The sequence below is a fragment of the Cygnus olor genome, chromosome 24 (assembly GCF_009769625.2).
Source record: "Cygnus olor isolate bCygOlo1 chromosome 24, bCygOlo1.pri.v2, whole genome shotgun sequence".
NCBI lineage: Eukaryota > Metazoa > Chordata > Aves > Anseriformes > Anatidae > Cygnus > Cygnus olor.
The window spans coordinates 5125045-5139883 of NC_049192.1; the positions used below are offsets into that span (position 1 = coordinate 5125045).

The following is a 14839-nucleotide window of genomic DNA, read 5'->3' on the forward strand; positions in this document are numbered from 1 at the left end:
TTCCCATGGTGTCCTGGGAGCCTACATCATCTCAGCAACCTCACTGTGCCAGATGCTGTTTTGACTGCTCGGGGAAAGGGAACAGGTTCAAAGTTAGACTGGATAAAGTCTCGTTATGCTGAATTTCCCAATTTACTGTTTTGCTTTGGACTCACTTCCCAGGCAAATACACTGTTTCATAAAGTGCTAAAACTTGTCCTTGGAAAGAATAATGAGAAAGGAGCAACGTAAGCCCTGCTTTCTCAGCTGGAGGAATATGGGGAAGAAAAGATGAAACATGAGGTAAATTCACCCACAAAATTTCAATGAACATATATTTATCTTTAGTGTTGAAAACTGTTTGGGGATGCTTCCCCCTTCCATAGTACAAAGTCCAATGCCCACAGTGTGGTGTCGTCTTCGTGTTCACACACACAGAAGTCCCACAGGCCAAACGATGGCAATGAGCGAGGTAGCGTGGAATAAATCCAATCTGTCATCCAGCACAAGAAGTGAAACCCAGTCACAGCCGCACCAGTTGCTACAACGACATTCCACTCCGCTTCTTTGAGTCCTTCCGTGCAATGGGACTGAAGGACAAGATCTCCTTGTAAATGTGCTCTTGAAAAAAAGAACAAAATAATTGTTATTATCAGTAGCATGTGTGATTGTAGAGGACACAAATGAAACTTTGACTGTTACATGTGCAGAGAGGAAGCATTCATCTGAAAAGATATGGCAGGTACAAGCTGAGAGAAAGAGTCAGACAAAGCAGAGAGGCAAAAAAGGAGTGAAGAGACAGAGGCAGAAGAGATCTTTGCTGAATACATAGAAGCAAGAGCAAGGAAAGGAAGATGCACGCCATCATCGAGGCATTAATGGGCAGTAGCAGCTAAGCTAGCTTTACTCAGCATGCTCACAGGAAACAGAGAAAGAGGCAGGAAAGTCCCATGCTAGACAGGGGCATGACTTCAAAGAAAAACTTCTTACTTTTCCATTCCTCTATCGAAAGCTTTTCATGTTCCAGAGAATCATCATAGGACTGTTGTGCTTCTGTCTCCTCCTCAATGTCTCGGAACTGTTCGAAATACGGGTGGGCCAATGCCTCTGTGGCCGTAAGGCGCTTTTCCACATCCAGCTGCAACATCTTGTCAAGCAGGTCCACTGCTATAGGAGGAGACAGGAACATGGCTAAGTGCATGCAATGGAGAACAGGTCATCCTGAGCATGAACCCTGAAAGCGATAGGACTAGTGTTTCCAGTAATACATTTCCAGACCTGAAAATGAAACAGATTCCTCAACATGGCCTAGGCAGCATGGAGCTCCTGTCAGCAGAGATGCAAAATCTGCCAAACAGCAGCCTCGGGTAACTTACTAACAGAAGTGTAGGTGTAAATTGTATAGAAGTAACAAATTAGTCATGGATAGGCCTTGCTGCATGGATGGAGCTGCAAGAACACAAACAGCAAGCCAGTAATTTCAAGATATTTTTCAGTCATTTGCTTTCACTCTGACACCTGCAACTCAATATAGCCTTAGCATGGGTAATCTATATAGAAATCTATACATCCCTGGTGAACAGGAAGGTAGGAGACTCAGATACTGACTGCCTGTTAGCTCCATTCTGACTTGGTTTTAATAGCTTAATAACGCTTTCTTCTCACCTTTTAGAACAGTTTTACTCTCATTTGTAATCTACTTGGGGAAAGAGCTACCTGTAGATCAATTTCTACAGTGAAAACTGCATGTTCCAGCTACCTGTCGAGTACCAAAAGGTACAGGTGTTCAACAGGCAGCTATGAGCTGAACTGTGCAATTCCCCCAGGAAGAAATTTTACTTGAGTGGACTTTGGGGGCTCTCTCAGCACTTTAGCAAAACCTGCAATGCCTTGGATGTGGGGCTGGGAAAAAAAAAAAAAAGAGCCTCATTGAAATATTCCTAATCATAATATCATCTGCTTTGCTACAAGCAATAAGCTCTCAAAGCCAGTATCAGCCAAAATTCATCCCAACTCTCGTACCAAGTGCAGCTGAAGGTGTAGTTGAATACAACTACATACAACTGGTCTAATCCTATAATTTGCATCCTGCAACCTAGACATCAAGTTTGTTAAGACAGCACACTCTTCTGGCTTGTTAATACAAGAGTCTGAAGTCCACCTCTTCCTTAGAAGTTGTATGCTACAGACTGTGTCCTTTTAAAATTAAAAACCAAACCCGAAAAAGTAGATGGCCAGTAACAGACCACTGACACTGCAGTGCCAATAAAAAATTGTTTTGCTTTTAATTCATACATATTAGCCCTGGGGAGGGCAGCCTCCTGTGGGCACACAACCTGCAAAGGAGGAAGTAGTAAGAAGTTCTGAGAAAGAGGAGCAACTAAACTGCACCTATGGCGGTCAGCCCAGCTCATTTCCAGCTGTGAAAACTTGTGAGAAATGCTCAAGATTACTTACCCTGGGGATTGGCTTTGGGGAAAAACACAGATAAATCCTTCTTGGGCATTTTGGGAAGGGACTTGATATAACTCTTAGCCTGAAAGAGAAAGGAAAGCACAGCACATGCATTTACTGCAACTGGACATGTGTGAGTAAATGGGTGGTAAAATAGAGCTCTTGGGTCTCATTACTTAGAAGAAGAGAACAGCAAATTATCTCAGATGTCATTTCAGTGACCAGTTTGTGAGGAACAAATTCTACCAACTGAGATACAGAAGTATTCATGCTTTAAGAACAGCCAAGCTGCAGAACAGAGGAGGGATGTAGTTTGCTGGTGTGTTAGGCACCTCACTTAGGAGTCCTAATGCCCAGCCCCTACGATCCATACCAGTTCTTAATGCAAAGCACTAAAGTCAAATACATCAGATGCATCACTAAGAACCATCATTGCTGTCAGGAGGAGAGACTGCTGTCTCTCCTGTTCACGTGCCTGCTATAAAAGCAGCACCTCTCCACACCTCTGGCAGCAAGACATGAACAGCCACACTGAACGTGCTTACCGCTTTGTCCTCCAGTTTCTCCACGAAGTCTTCTCCTGGATACCCCACTACTTTCAGGATCTGAGTCAGTTGATCTAGGTCTGGTAGGCTGTGTTAAAGATCATCTATCCTCTAGGAGCAAGCCCTGGACTCCACCCAGCAGCGTCCCTGGACCAGCAACAGCTTTGAGCAGGGTGTGATACAAACCCAGCAAAGCCACACAAGCAAAGACTCATTACAAGGGCAAAAAGAGCTCTTTTCCCGGAATGCAATTTTCATCAACAAGGAGTTCTGGCACAATTCTACCAAGGCCTATGCCCATAGGTTTGAGGGATATGCAAGGGCTTGGGCATGAGGCTGTGGGAATCAGCAGTTTAGACTGCTGATGTATGGTGTATGTGGCCAGCACAGCGGTGTATTTCTAAGGGTGGCTCTGCCCCCTCCTATCTCGTCTCTGTTTTCCTCACCAAAAAGACCCCACTGGTCCCCTGTGATTACCTCTTAGTAAACCAGGCCACCACCGATTTCCCTCAGTAGCCTCATTCATAAAAGCCCTTTCACACATGCCAAGAATCATTGCCCCGAAGGGAAAAGGTTCAGTTTGAAAGGATACAATCTTTTCCTTTAAACAGCGTTTTCCCAGTCAGCATTTCTGCCATGATGCAACCGATAGACCAGATATCCACTGTTTGGGGAGAAAGAGAGAGAAAAGAAAAAAAGAGAATGACAGCTTTTAGGAAGCAAGGATTACAGGAGCTGTTGCCTGCTTTTTCAGTCCTCAACAGTCACTGATTTCAATTTCACTCCCATTTTCCACCCTCCCCTGTCTTTTCTATGCTGCTAAAATCTTCGCTTTCATCACTTCCCACAGGCAATAGCTTTGGGAGTAGTGCAGCTGGGACTGTATGACTGGAGCAGAGCAGTGCTCCAGGGGACACTGATGATAAAGAGCAAGAACATCTGGTGGATTATGTGAGATTTGACACAGGCATGACAGAGGGATCTTGGGATTTGTCACAAGACAGTCACATAGCTGAAGCAATGCAACTCACCTGTCTGGTTGTAATGCATCCAGTTCAGAATGACTTCTGGAGCTCTGTACCAGCGTGTAACCACGTAGCCGGTCATCTCAGCATCAGCGTGTCTTGCCAAACCAAAGTCCAAGATCTGCAGTTCACCAAAGCAAGAGAAAGAAGGAAGGGCAGGAAAGAAAAAAAAAGAGAAATCCTACAGGCAACTGAGGATCTGCTTCTAAGAAGAAATGAAGCAGATCCAATCAGATAATAATGAAGTTCTAACTACACCAAAACCACTCATGGGATGGTTCAAAGAACTAACAGGTTTGTCTTAATTCCACTGTAAATTGCAAGCCAGCTGCAAAACCAGTTGTCCTGGGGAGACCCTGTGGAAAGGATCTCTGTCATGTGCTACCGGGAAGGTCACTTCCTTTCTTGTAGCTTAAGTCAATTTAAAAAATCTCAGAGTTTAGACTTCTAGAACCTGAGGCCAAGGCATGCTCGCAGGCCATTACGACTCACCGTTTCCTATAAAAACACCCTGCAGCTGACAGGAGATGACCTCTCCCTCAGTACTGGAGATGAACATGGCTTGACCCAACCTTTACAGGCAACGGAGCCACTCCCTGTAATATACATTACAGAAAACACATGCTAGACCATCACACCAGTGAGCTGTAAGCAGTCCCTTCAGAGCAATACTGAAAATAATTTTGTCTAGAATCACAGCCACCACGTTTCAGGTGCTAGTCCATGGAAACCAAGGGGTAACTGTGGTTGTATCCAGCTATCCTTCAGGGATCGTTCACCTAACACAAGTGTTGCTCAGAAGTATTGAATTTATTTAGGAAGTCATTATGAACTTCAACGCAGCTGGAATTACAGTGACAGGATGTTCATTCCAAGTCTTGGGCCCTGATTCAGCAAGTTGCATAAGCAGGTGAGTATTTCCCACTGACTACAAGCACTGTGTAATGAAGTACCCTGAATCAAGTCTCAGAACGCAAGAGGAAACGTGATGACGCCCAAATGTCAGGATTCCTGCTCGCAGAGCAGTTCATCAGCAATCTAATATGCTACATGCTACAATGCAGTGCTTTTTCACCTACCTTTAGCTGGCAGTCTTCATTCACAGCCAGGTTGCCTGGCTTCAGGTCCTAAAACAGACAAGATCAGAATAATACCGATGTTTTTGATTTGCAGCTCATCAACACGAGCCTTAGTCAAACCTCAGTTCACTTTGGATAGTTTCCCATAACATCCCGAGTCCAATATCAACACAGCAAAGACAACATGCCTACTGTATAGGTTTATATTAAAGAGACTTTTTCCTGCTTTTTCCTGAAGCAGTTTTCATTCAAAAACCATAAAATGCTTCACAGCTTATCAGAAAATACAGCATTTCCTCAAAATGCTGCACAGCTGAGAGAGCAAATACAAACAAGCACAGGGCACAGGAGTGAAAAAGAGGGAGGACGCTAGAGAGAACTTAGAGCAGATGAGGCTATTAGTGAAATAATGTTCAGGAATTTGTTAGCTTTATGACCAAGCTGAGTTTCTCCTAAACAGACAAAATCAGAATAACAGTGCACATGAACTCACCCTGTGGATGATTCCGGCAGAATGAATATACTGCAATAAAAAGAAGAGCCACAATGTGATCAACAGCAGATAAGACTTTCTTTTCTCCCACAGAGAAATGAGAGCTACAAACAAGAACTTGTTGAGAACACAACCCTGGAACCTGCTGCAAGTCCCTGGCCCTCAGTGCATGACCCCAAATAAAACCCACAATCACAGGAGGAACGATGGCTGGTAGGAGAAGGCCGCCTGGCAGCGATATGAAATCCACACAATTTCTGACAGTATTTGCAGTTATATTACTACTATAAAGAAGAGGCATAGAGAAGAAGAGGAGGTATGGAGCAATAGTTCCTTACAGCAAGTAAACTAATAGCTTAAACTATCAAAACAAAAGCATCAAGATTACAGATAAGAACATATTCAGTAGATGACAAGAAAACTTCTGTTTTGATTGATAATCCATGTGAAAAAAAAATTAACAAAATTGGAAATCAAATTAGAGTTGCAAAAACTGACTTTGTGACTTTTATCACACCAGTTAAGCCTTTTGTGTATCGTTTCCCCCCTTTATTTAAACTCAAGATAACAGTGATCTGGGGAAAGGTGTTATTAGGGTGAATTCATTAACGCCTTTAAACCACTGCTCTGACTTTAGGGGAAGGGTATTACAGAGGGTAGTAGTATTAAGATACTATCCTTACATTTCAGGGTTTGAAGTGATTACTTTCTGTTATCTCAGAGGCTCTTAAAAACAAGCACATTCCTTATTGTATTGAACACAAAATCATTCCCTCCCTCTTCTCCACTGAGGGCCTGTGTGGGAAATTCAGCAGAATTCCGTTTGCTCCCAGCCCCGTACTTTCTGTGCAGAGCTTTGCTAAGGGTTTTGGCAAGTCAGTGACGCGACCAATGTCGTGGAGAAACCATCATAAGCTCTAACTGCTGTAGTTTCAATACCTGATTGACTAGTGTGAAAGAACAGTAATTTTGATTGATGTGTACTGGAACAAGAGTAGTTCAATAGCAATTACCTGTTCTCAGTGCACGCAATAAAACCCCCAAGTCTTCCAAGACAGTGCTGGAAGGGGGGTTTATTATGGTCAGCCCAGAGGTGACACAGAGCAAGATCTACTTGTAGAGGAGCTGCAGTGAGTCACTAAATCTGCTGATGCCCCAGCCTTGTCGTCATTTCTCCAGACCCACCTACCTTCAACCCTTTCAGCATTTGGTAGACCAGGTACTGGATCTTTTCATCACTGAATTCATGTCCCATGATCTTTTGTAAATCTGTCCGCATGTATGGCATCACCAGGTAGCTAAAAGGCAGTAAGACAAGGCCCTAAGTCTAGAAGAAAAAACATAGGGAACCAGGCTGGCCTTGTTCTCACTTGTTTGTTTCCTGTGGCTGTGTAACTTACTGCAACTGAAAGGAGTAGTTGTGACTATGGTCCTAGCTAACTAGCATAGCCTGTAGTGATGCTAGGATTTCTACCTGCTCTGAAAATTGCTCTCCTTCTCTCAAATCAGATACCTGACATCAACTAGAAACAAGGATCTTGCAAACCTTAACAATACTGAAACAGTTTACTTTAGACTTTAGCTGTTCAATTCCAGATGGCCTTACACCATCTGGTAGCTGAAACATCTTGTTCAGCTTTAAAGAGTCTTGCAAAACTGCTGCGTTGGCTACCAGATTTATCTTTATAATATTCTTCGGCTGTGCCTTGGAAGACAACATCAAGGTTCCTTCAGCCTTTGGCCTGCCTGCTGAGGCTGCTAGTTGGTTGCCAGTCCTCCAGCAGGAACTGCTCTGAGAACTGTCAGACACATTTTGTGCAGGCTGCTAAATATCCAGCCATCAGCTGCAAATCCAAACCCAGGTGCATGCTGCTAGTGCCCAAGGATGGGGAAGTGAAAACAACTCATGGACTCGTCCAACCTGACCATCAACACTGAGGGAAACGGAACATCAACATAAAAAAGAACTACACAAACAAAAAAGCATCCAGAATCAAGGTGAAAAAAAAAAATCTTGGAAATGGTCAGTTTAGTTATCCCAGGGACTGATGAGCAATACTTCTCCCATTCTGACTCCAGCCTCTTAGTTAGCAGTCACACAGCCAGAGCATTAGCATGGATCATGCCACATGTGATATGCCGTGGAATGTAATGCCTCAGTTACTTATGTCGGTCTGTCTATGGGGCATTCTCCCAGCTGTGAACATGGCATGTGATCTATTTATGTGGGGTTTTAGCCATAAGAACTGACCTCTGCTTTTGATTCTCCTTGTTACTTGGGGATGTCTGGCTTTAGTCTGCCCCTTTTCAAATTAGTCTGTTGAGCTGCACCTCAACACGATACGCTACTCTGCTGCTCAGCCTGCAGGTGTCTAGGGCAGTGATCATGTCTAGACAGAGTAAACACAAACTCCACACTTACAAGTCCTGGAATCCGTGGTAGGAAGGAGCAGAGGTGAAGACATCAAGCAGCCCAATGACCTGATGGATAAGAGAAGTCCAAATTTAAGCCTGGAAAGCATTTGCTGTGCACGTGGGACACAGGTAGCAGCTCTGCACTGGCACATGCATGTCTGCGAGCACTGAGAACTCTACGTGAGGAATCTGAGGATTCTTTGCTATGCTACGCAGCTGCTTCTCTTCTTACTAATACTCAGGAGCACCCATTACACATCTGCTTAAGCCTGGTGCCAACTGGGCACAGTAGGCAAGCAGCAGTTAAGTCCTGAGACTGCCTGCACACGCCAACTTTTGAGATGTCTCAATCAAAACTAAGGTGCTGCCACCACAGAAGGCTTGCTCCCAAGTGGCAAGAAAGTTTCCTTTGCTTTAGCAGGAAGAAAAACAGCTACTTACGTTCTCATGTTGCATATGCTTCAGCAGCATGAGCTCTCTGTACGCTCTCTTGGCGAAGATCTCCGACTGGAACGGGCGGCATAGCTTCTTGATGGCCACTTTTTCTCCTGTCTTCTTGTCTATGGCTGAACTGCAGCAGACGAATAAAAAACAGTTCTGACTATGCAAATGTGTCTTAAAAAACATGTGTTTTAACAAGTTCCCTTCTAGCAAAGAGCTAATTCTGGACCTCACAGGAAAAAAAAAAAGGCCCCTTGATCTTTCCATGCTGGCAGAGGAACTCAGTGAAGCTCTACACGCAGATTTTTCCACTGTATTACTTGGGTTTGCAGACCACAGCCCATGCTTTTTGGAGGACTAGACAGGATACCAAGCAAAGCATCAGTGGCCAGTCTTTACTCCCTTTAACATTTCCTCTAACCTGCAGCAATGAGCTGGAGCTAACAGAGCAGTGAGAAGAAGGAAGCACAAATGGTTAAAGGTCAGGATTGTTTCTAGTTCTGCCTTCTCCTTTACTAAGTCATGGAGATAAGGGAATAAAGCAATTTCCTCTTTGCCATCTGCTTGGAAGTTGCTGTTAAAGGTACGTCAGCCTTCCTTGCTGTTTTCTGGAGCAAAAACAGGCTGTCAAATGCTAAAAATGCAAGCTACTAGAATTAATTCCCCAGCACTAAAGATCTTTGATGCTCTACATATGCTTCCGTATAAAAGCAGGTCTGGCTGAAAATGAGATTCTGCTCATGAGCTCATGGAAACATGGTGCAAGAGCCATAGCTGGAGACATGACGTGTTATTCTCTCTGATCACATTTACTGTCTGCAGCTGGATTGGGTGATCCTGTGACACACACTCTTCTTTTGGAGGCTCTGTAATCAGATTGCAAAGCAGGATCCGGATTTCACCAGATAAGAAGGGAGGGACATCCTCAGGTTGTCTTCAGGATTCTTGGTGGTGTTTTCCAGGGACACTGAGGGGAGTGTCAGCACACCTCATTACACCTTGGTGCCTCAGCCCCTCCTCAAACCCTCCAAGAGGCAACCAGATGAAGAAAGGGCTTTCTGTGCCAAACCTCACTGTGGGCTTTCCAGAGCAGTTTTGTAATTCCTTCTTTCACAGGGACACCAAAGGGCTATAAATCAGCATGCTCAGTTCCACAGCTTTTAGTGGCACAGCATAACCAAGCCCGCACGAATGCTGGCATCCTCCTGCCTCGCACACACCTCTCTCCTGTTTTTTTTTTCCTGAAGAGATGCTTGATTGACCTCCACCACGGTCCCAGACCGCCAGGCTCCATCCACTGCTCCTTCCAGGCACTCGGAGGACCCGAGTCTAGAAAGGGCTGGTACCATAAAGCAGAGACAGCGCTACCGTGACCTCCAGGGCCATCGCTCAGAGGCAAGGCTTTATGAGTGGCATAATCCAGAAAACACCACATAATAACGCAGTCAAATGGTGCATTCTGCTGGGTTTAGGGCAGACATGCAATAGGAGAGGTGGAAATATCCTGCTCAGCCTGGTTTCCCCTTTGGTTTAATACCAAGGAAGGGTTATTATTCCTTGGTGCAAACCTTGGAAGTCTGTTAAACAGCTTTCTCCGATTGTCAGCCCCAAGTAATCAGTTGTGGTGTGGCCTCCAGTGGTTCAGCTTACCAACAGCTCTGATCTAGCAAGCAGAGACAACATCTCCGGTACCATAAGGCAATCTTCCTGCTCATGGCCACTAAGGTCCCTTCCAGCTGCTCTCAGTTATTTGGTGATGAGAGCAGACACATCCTTTGAGAGCTTCAGTATGACTGCGATTTTGTCAGTCTATTCAGCTGGAAAAAGCAAAGGAAGTGCTGGAGCAGCTATGCCAGGCAGCTTCAGCGCTAAAGATCACATAGGATATCTTGAGAGGGAAGGGGAGATTGTCTCATTTTCATTAGGACATCAGCAGGTGTTGGCAGAAATGGCAGCACAGTGTAAAAATTCTCCAAGGAGCAAGCAAATTAAGAGGAAGGGACTGAGACCGCACAAACACCTTCTGCAGATCCAAGGCACTTTTCCTAACCTCAGAGTGCACGTTCTGACCTGCTGTCCCAACACCCGCCCTACAGAGCACGTATCTAACCCCACCACTCAACGCAGGAGAGTGTGAGTGCCGTAGCTTCAGCCTGCCCCACATAAACAGCGTTACTTTCACCCTCGCCATAAGACATAGTTAAGAGTTAATTCTGCTGACAGAGCTGGGGTGAGCCCACAACGTGCTTCCCAGCATCGGTTTAATGAGTAGCTGGAAGTGCAGGATGACGCCAAGGACAACCTGGAGGCGAGGTCCCGCGTGCGCCGCGCAGGCCTGCAGGTGACGGTGACACCGCCGCACCCGTGGGACCCGGGGCGCAGCACGCCGTGCCCACAGCCACGGACGGGCAGAGCCAGGTCCCCACTTTGGCTGGGAAGAGCAGCGTTGGGGGTGGCAGAAAACTCCTCCCGCAATTACAAAATCGCTACGGATTTCGGCAGAATTAACGAGGGAAGAAACGAGCATTTGCTGGTTTTCCTGAATTAGCTCAAGGACATGCAGAAGCTGGCTGCTCTGAAAATGCTGTGCTAGAAAAGCTTCCTAGCAATTCCCAGCAGAGGACAGCAAATCCTAACTCCACATGCTTCTACTTGTTCTTTGTACATGAATCAACACCAATGCCACTCTGCCAAGCACTGTCCATGCCATAATAATGCCCCCCTCTACCCTGGGTCTGTTTTAACACATCCATCCCTCCCTGAGATTCTTCAGACCAGCTGAGGTCTGCACAGGGTCCAGTAAAAGATTTTTCTTACTGCTGTTTTTTTCTCTCTTTTTTTTGTGTTTCCTGGTGGTCAAGAAGGATTTGGAGGGATTTGTCTTCCTTTTTTCTTTTTTTCCTATGACTCACCCATTTTTATTTTCTTTTAGTCTTCCTGCTTTACTTTATTATAAAGACCAGAAAACACAGTGCAAATATAAAAAAGTGAAGTTCAGTCTTGCTGCTGGAGTTTGCTGGACTCATTTAAGTGTCTCAGAAGCCCACCTTGCACACGAACAGCAAAGTGGGGAAAGAAACATTTGGTGTCTCTTTGTGTGCTGTAAAATAGGCAGCCAGGGGACAAAGACAGAACTTAGGCCCCGGGGTTTTGGGATTCCTCCCAGGAGAGGCACTTTGCCCAACACCCAGGAGAGGGGACACACCTCCTGGTTGTTTTAAACTCATCATGTTATGCAGCAAGGGCTGCATTCACATGCTATCAATGGGCTGCTTCAAGTTCAACCTTTCTAAAAGTCATCAGTCTCCTCCAATTCACCAGCATAAAGCAAGATCCGACTTCTGCTTGCTTTCACTATCGGCACCTTTGCCCATGTAATTAACAGCAGCTCGCGCTACTCTCTTGTACGATGAGGATTCCTATCAGCCAGGAAGGAAGTCCCAGGCTGTTACGGATCCTAGTTTACAATACTTTCTGTTTTATGAGCTCAAACTGGAAGCAGAATTGGGGGCTGTACCACCCAGCTGCTTCCCCTAGACAGGCCAAAATCAGCTGCCTTGAACTGCCACAGCCACCCCTGTCCCCGGAGGCTTGGTGCTTTGTTCCAGCACCCAGCTCTTTTACCCTTCACAAACTGCTTTCAGATACCTAGGTATTTTTTTTTTTCCCCTCGCTGCTGGACAGAAATCCTTCCCTTAATCCAAGCTCAAGACCACGGCAAGCTGAGGAGCTCCCTGACCTGAGGTCATACCCAGCTGCTCGGCACGCCTGGCAGCCCTGCCTACCTGCTGCTCCAGCTGCTGGGCGAGGGCTGCCCGTCCCGCTCCCACCGCCAGGGAACGGATGCTGCAGAGGTGAGCTCGGGTTCAGACCTCTCCCTGCTGCCCACCTCGGGCAACCGCAGGAGGAAACAGGTCCATTTTCTTCGAGCAACCCGTTCCGGGCAGCAGACAAACCACCTCCATCATGCATGCAAATGCCCCTTCATAATGGAGGGGTGCCGAAAGGCACCTCCTTGCTCCCCCCCGGAGGGATGCTTTGAGCACCCCCTGTGCGCCCCTTGCTGCTCCCCACTCACCAGACGGAGCCGTAGGCCCCGGACCCCACCGGGTGGAGGGACGTGTATCTCCTGGGCAGCTCCCAGACGGTTTTGTTGAGTTCCTGTCTGTAAAAGCCTCGTCTCCTTGCGATGTTCATCGCCCGGCGGGTGCGGGACTGCCACCCCCCCAGAGTACTGGAATACAGCAAGGCTTCTGGGGTGAGACAGGGACACCAAGGCCTTCAGTGCTGGTAAGAAGGACTCTAGTGAGTTTCCTTCTCCGTGTTCAGCTGTTGTGAGCGTGAAGGGACATGTCTTTCGGCCCTCCTCCCTCCGCCTCCACATCGGCTGCGATGAGGCATCAGGTTTCCAGACACGCCTTGGCCGTGTGCAGGTATTTCTGGACGCTCCTATCGGCACAGGGAGCGGCGAGCCCCACGGCAGACACACCTCTGGCCACGGCGCAGAGCCTCACGCTCACCCGGCCTCGCCTCTCGTGTTTCGGTCTGGGACAGCAGCCATCCGCCGGCACGCGCCGCGAAATGCCTTCGTGGGACTCGGAGGGGGTCTCGTGAGATTGCCGCTCGGATGAGTAAGGACTTGTGGAGCCGGGGAATCCGGGGTCATGTTTGATGCGGAGGACAAGCCACAGCGCCTCGTCAGACAAGAGGGATGTTCTTTCCAGCTGGTGGAGGACAGCGCCAGGCTCGCAAAGAACAACAGGGTGTTAAATCCACCAAAGAGCGAGGAGGCGATGGTGATTTTCTCCAAGCTCTCGGCTTGGTTTCCCAGCAGACGAGGGCTGGCTGAGCTTCTCCACCTTCATCCAGGTGACCGCAGCAAGGACATTCAGGAACCATTCTAAGACCTGCAGGTGCCTGAGGCTTGGCGGGGTCTGATTTCCTTCCCTGCGGCAGGTCTGACCCCATCCCAGGTGCCCCTGGACAGCACAAAACCCGAGTTTGCTGCTGCGCCTTCCGGCACAGTGACAGAGCAGTAAACCCAGGCAGCCTACACGAGGTCGTCCTCTCCTGGTAAGCAGGGAGTGCCTCCACGCTCTGCTTTGACTTTAGATGCCCAAGTGGGGCTCTGAAGGTGCATCCTGCACACAGAGGAAGTGACTAAGTTGTGCCTTAACGAGCCAGCCCAGCAGCTCACCGTGCTGGACCCTGCCAGCCCTCAACTCTGCTCACATCTTCTACCAGCTGAGCGCCTGCCATCCGTAAAGGTGGCCCTGCTCTGAGTGCGTCTGTGCAGCAGGACTACGACCTGCTAATAGGAATTACGGAAAATGCACCGTCAAGGTTTTAGGGAGGATTCATTTTACCTGGTTACAGGCAACTGCTGTAACACATTAGAGTTGGCCCTTACGTTCTTCAGATAGCAATGGTGAGGTCTGCAGCTTTATAAAACAAACCAGGGGCAGGGTGTTGGTAGTTTTAACTTTGCTTATGCATGCACATGCAAATAAATCCGGCTATAGCAACAGTATGGTAAGGAAATAAAACAAAGATTGGCTTGGTTCTATAAATACACCTGTGAGCAAGAGGTGTTACAGCAGAAACTGCTGGTACATAAGCAAACATGCAACTCATTTGTAATTTCATGAGCACAGAACTCTTGCTCAACTATGCATGCACACATAGCTAATCAGCACGCAATTAAGGAGTTCTAAATATCTAAGACATGTCTTGGCTGTAGTAGAATGAATTAATTTAAATGACCAATTCAAATCAAATAGGAAACCTTAAGTCATTAGATTAGGAAACCTTAACTCATTAGATTTTGTAGGTGGAGCTTGCTTATTTTTTTTTCCCCAGTTCACCTCTCACTGATTTTAGTATCTGTTATTAATGAGGATGTATTGTAACTGAGCACACTCAGGAATTAGGATTCTGGATTCTTCCCCCCCCCCCCAAAAAAAAAAAAAGAGTACATAACAAGTAAGAAGTCTTGCTTAGGATTTTTTCCTTCAGTTTGTACCACGGCAAGCAGAAACCAAACAAAAGCAGTTTCCATATAGTTAAGGAAAAAAATCCTTTCCTTTGGGCCTATTTGAAGCAACTGCTGTACAGCTCTGGAACAGGAAAGCGTCCAAGCTGTGGATGCCAGCTACCTGACCTGGATCAACACAAACCACCTTGTTTTATCAAGGCCTGGGAACTTCAGGTACTGAGGCTTTCATTAGGACAACAAACACTGCTTTATTCAATCATTTCTCTCATTGTCCTGATTGAATTATAGTACTGGTAAGCAACAGAAGTCAGAAAATCCGTGTTAGGGAGAGCCAGGATGCTCCTGCTGCCATAAACACCCTTCCACCAGCAGCTAGATGATAGCTGAAGAGCAAAACAAACAACAACAAAAAA

The 14839-nt window shown here is 46.6% G+C and overlaps 1 protein-coding gene across 1 annotated transcript; it reads right to left on the minus strand.

Moving 5' to 3' along the window:
• Positions 1–297: 297 nt before the first annotated feature.
• On the minus strand, positions 298–14427 carry MAPK13 (mitogen-activated protein kinase 13). The gene is made up of 12 exons (XM_040535738.1): positions 12510–14427; positions 8432–8561; positions 7998–8056; positions 6765–6873; positions 5576–5605; positions 5083–5130; positions 4010–4124; positions 3571–3642; positions 2979–3058; positions 2437–2515; positions 970–1146; positions 298–600 (listed from the first exon to the last, which is right to left on the minus strand). Exons 1-12 carry the CDS (start codon positions 12626–12628, stop codon positions 521–523), a joined length of 1098 nt encoding a protein of 365 aa, XP_040391672.1. The 5' UTR covers positions 12629–14427; the 3' UTR covers positions 298–520.
• Positions 14428–14839: the final 412 nt, after the last annotated feature.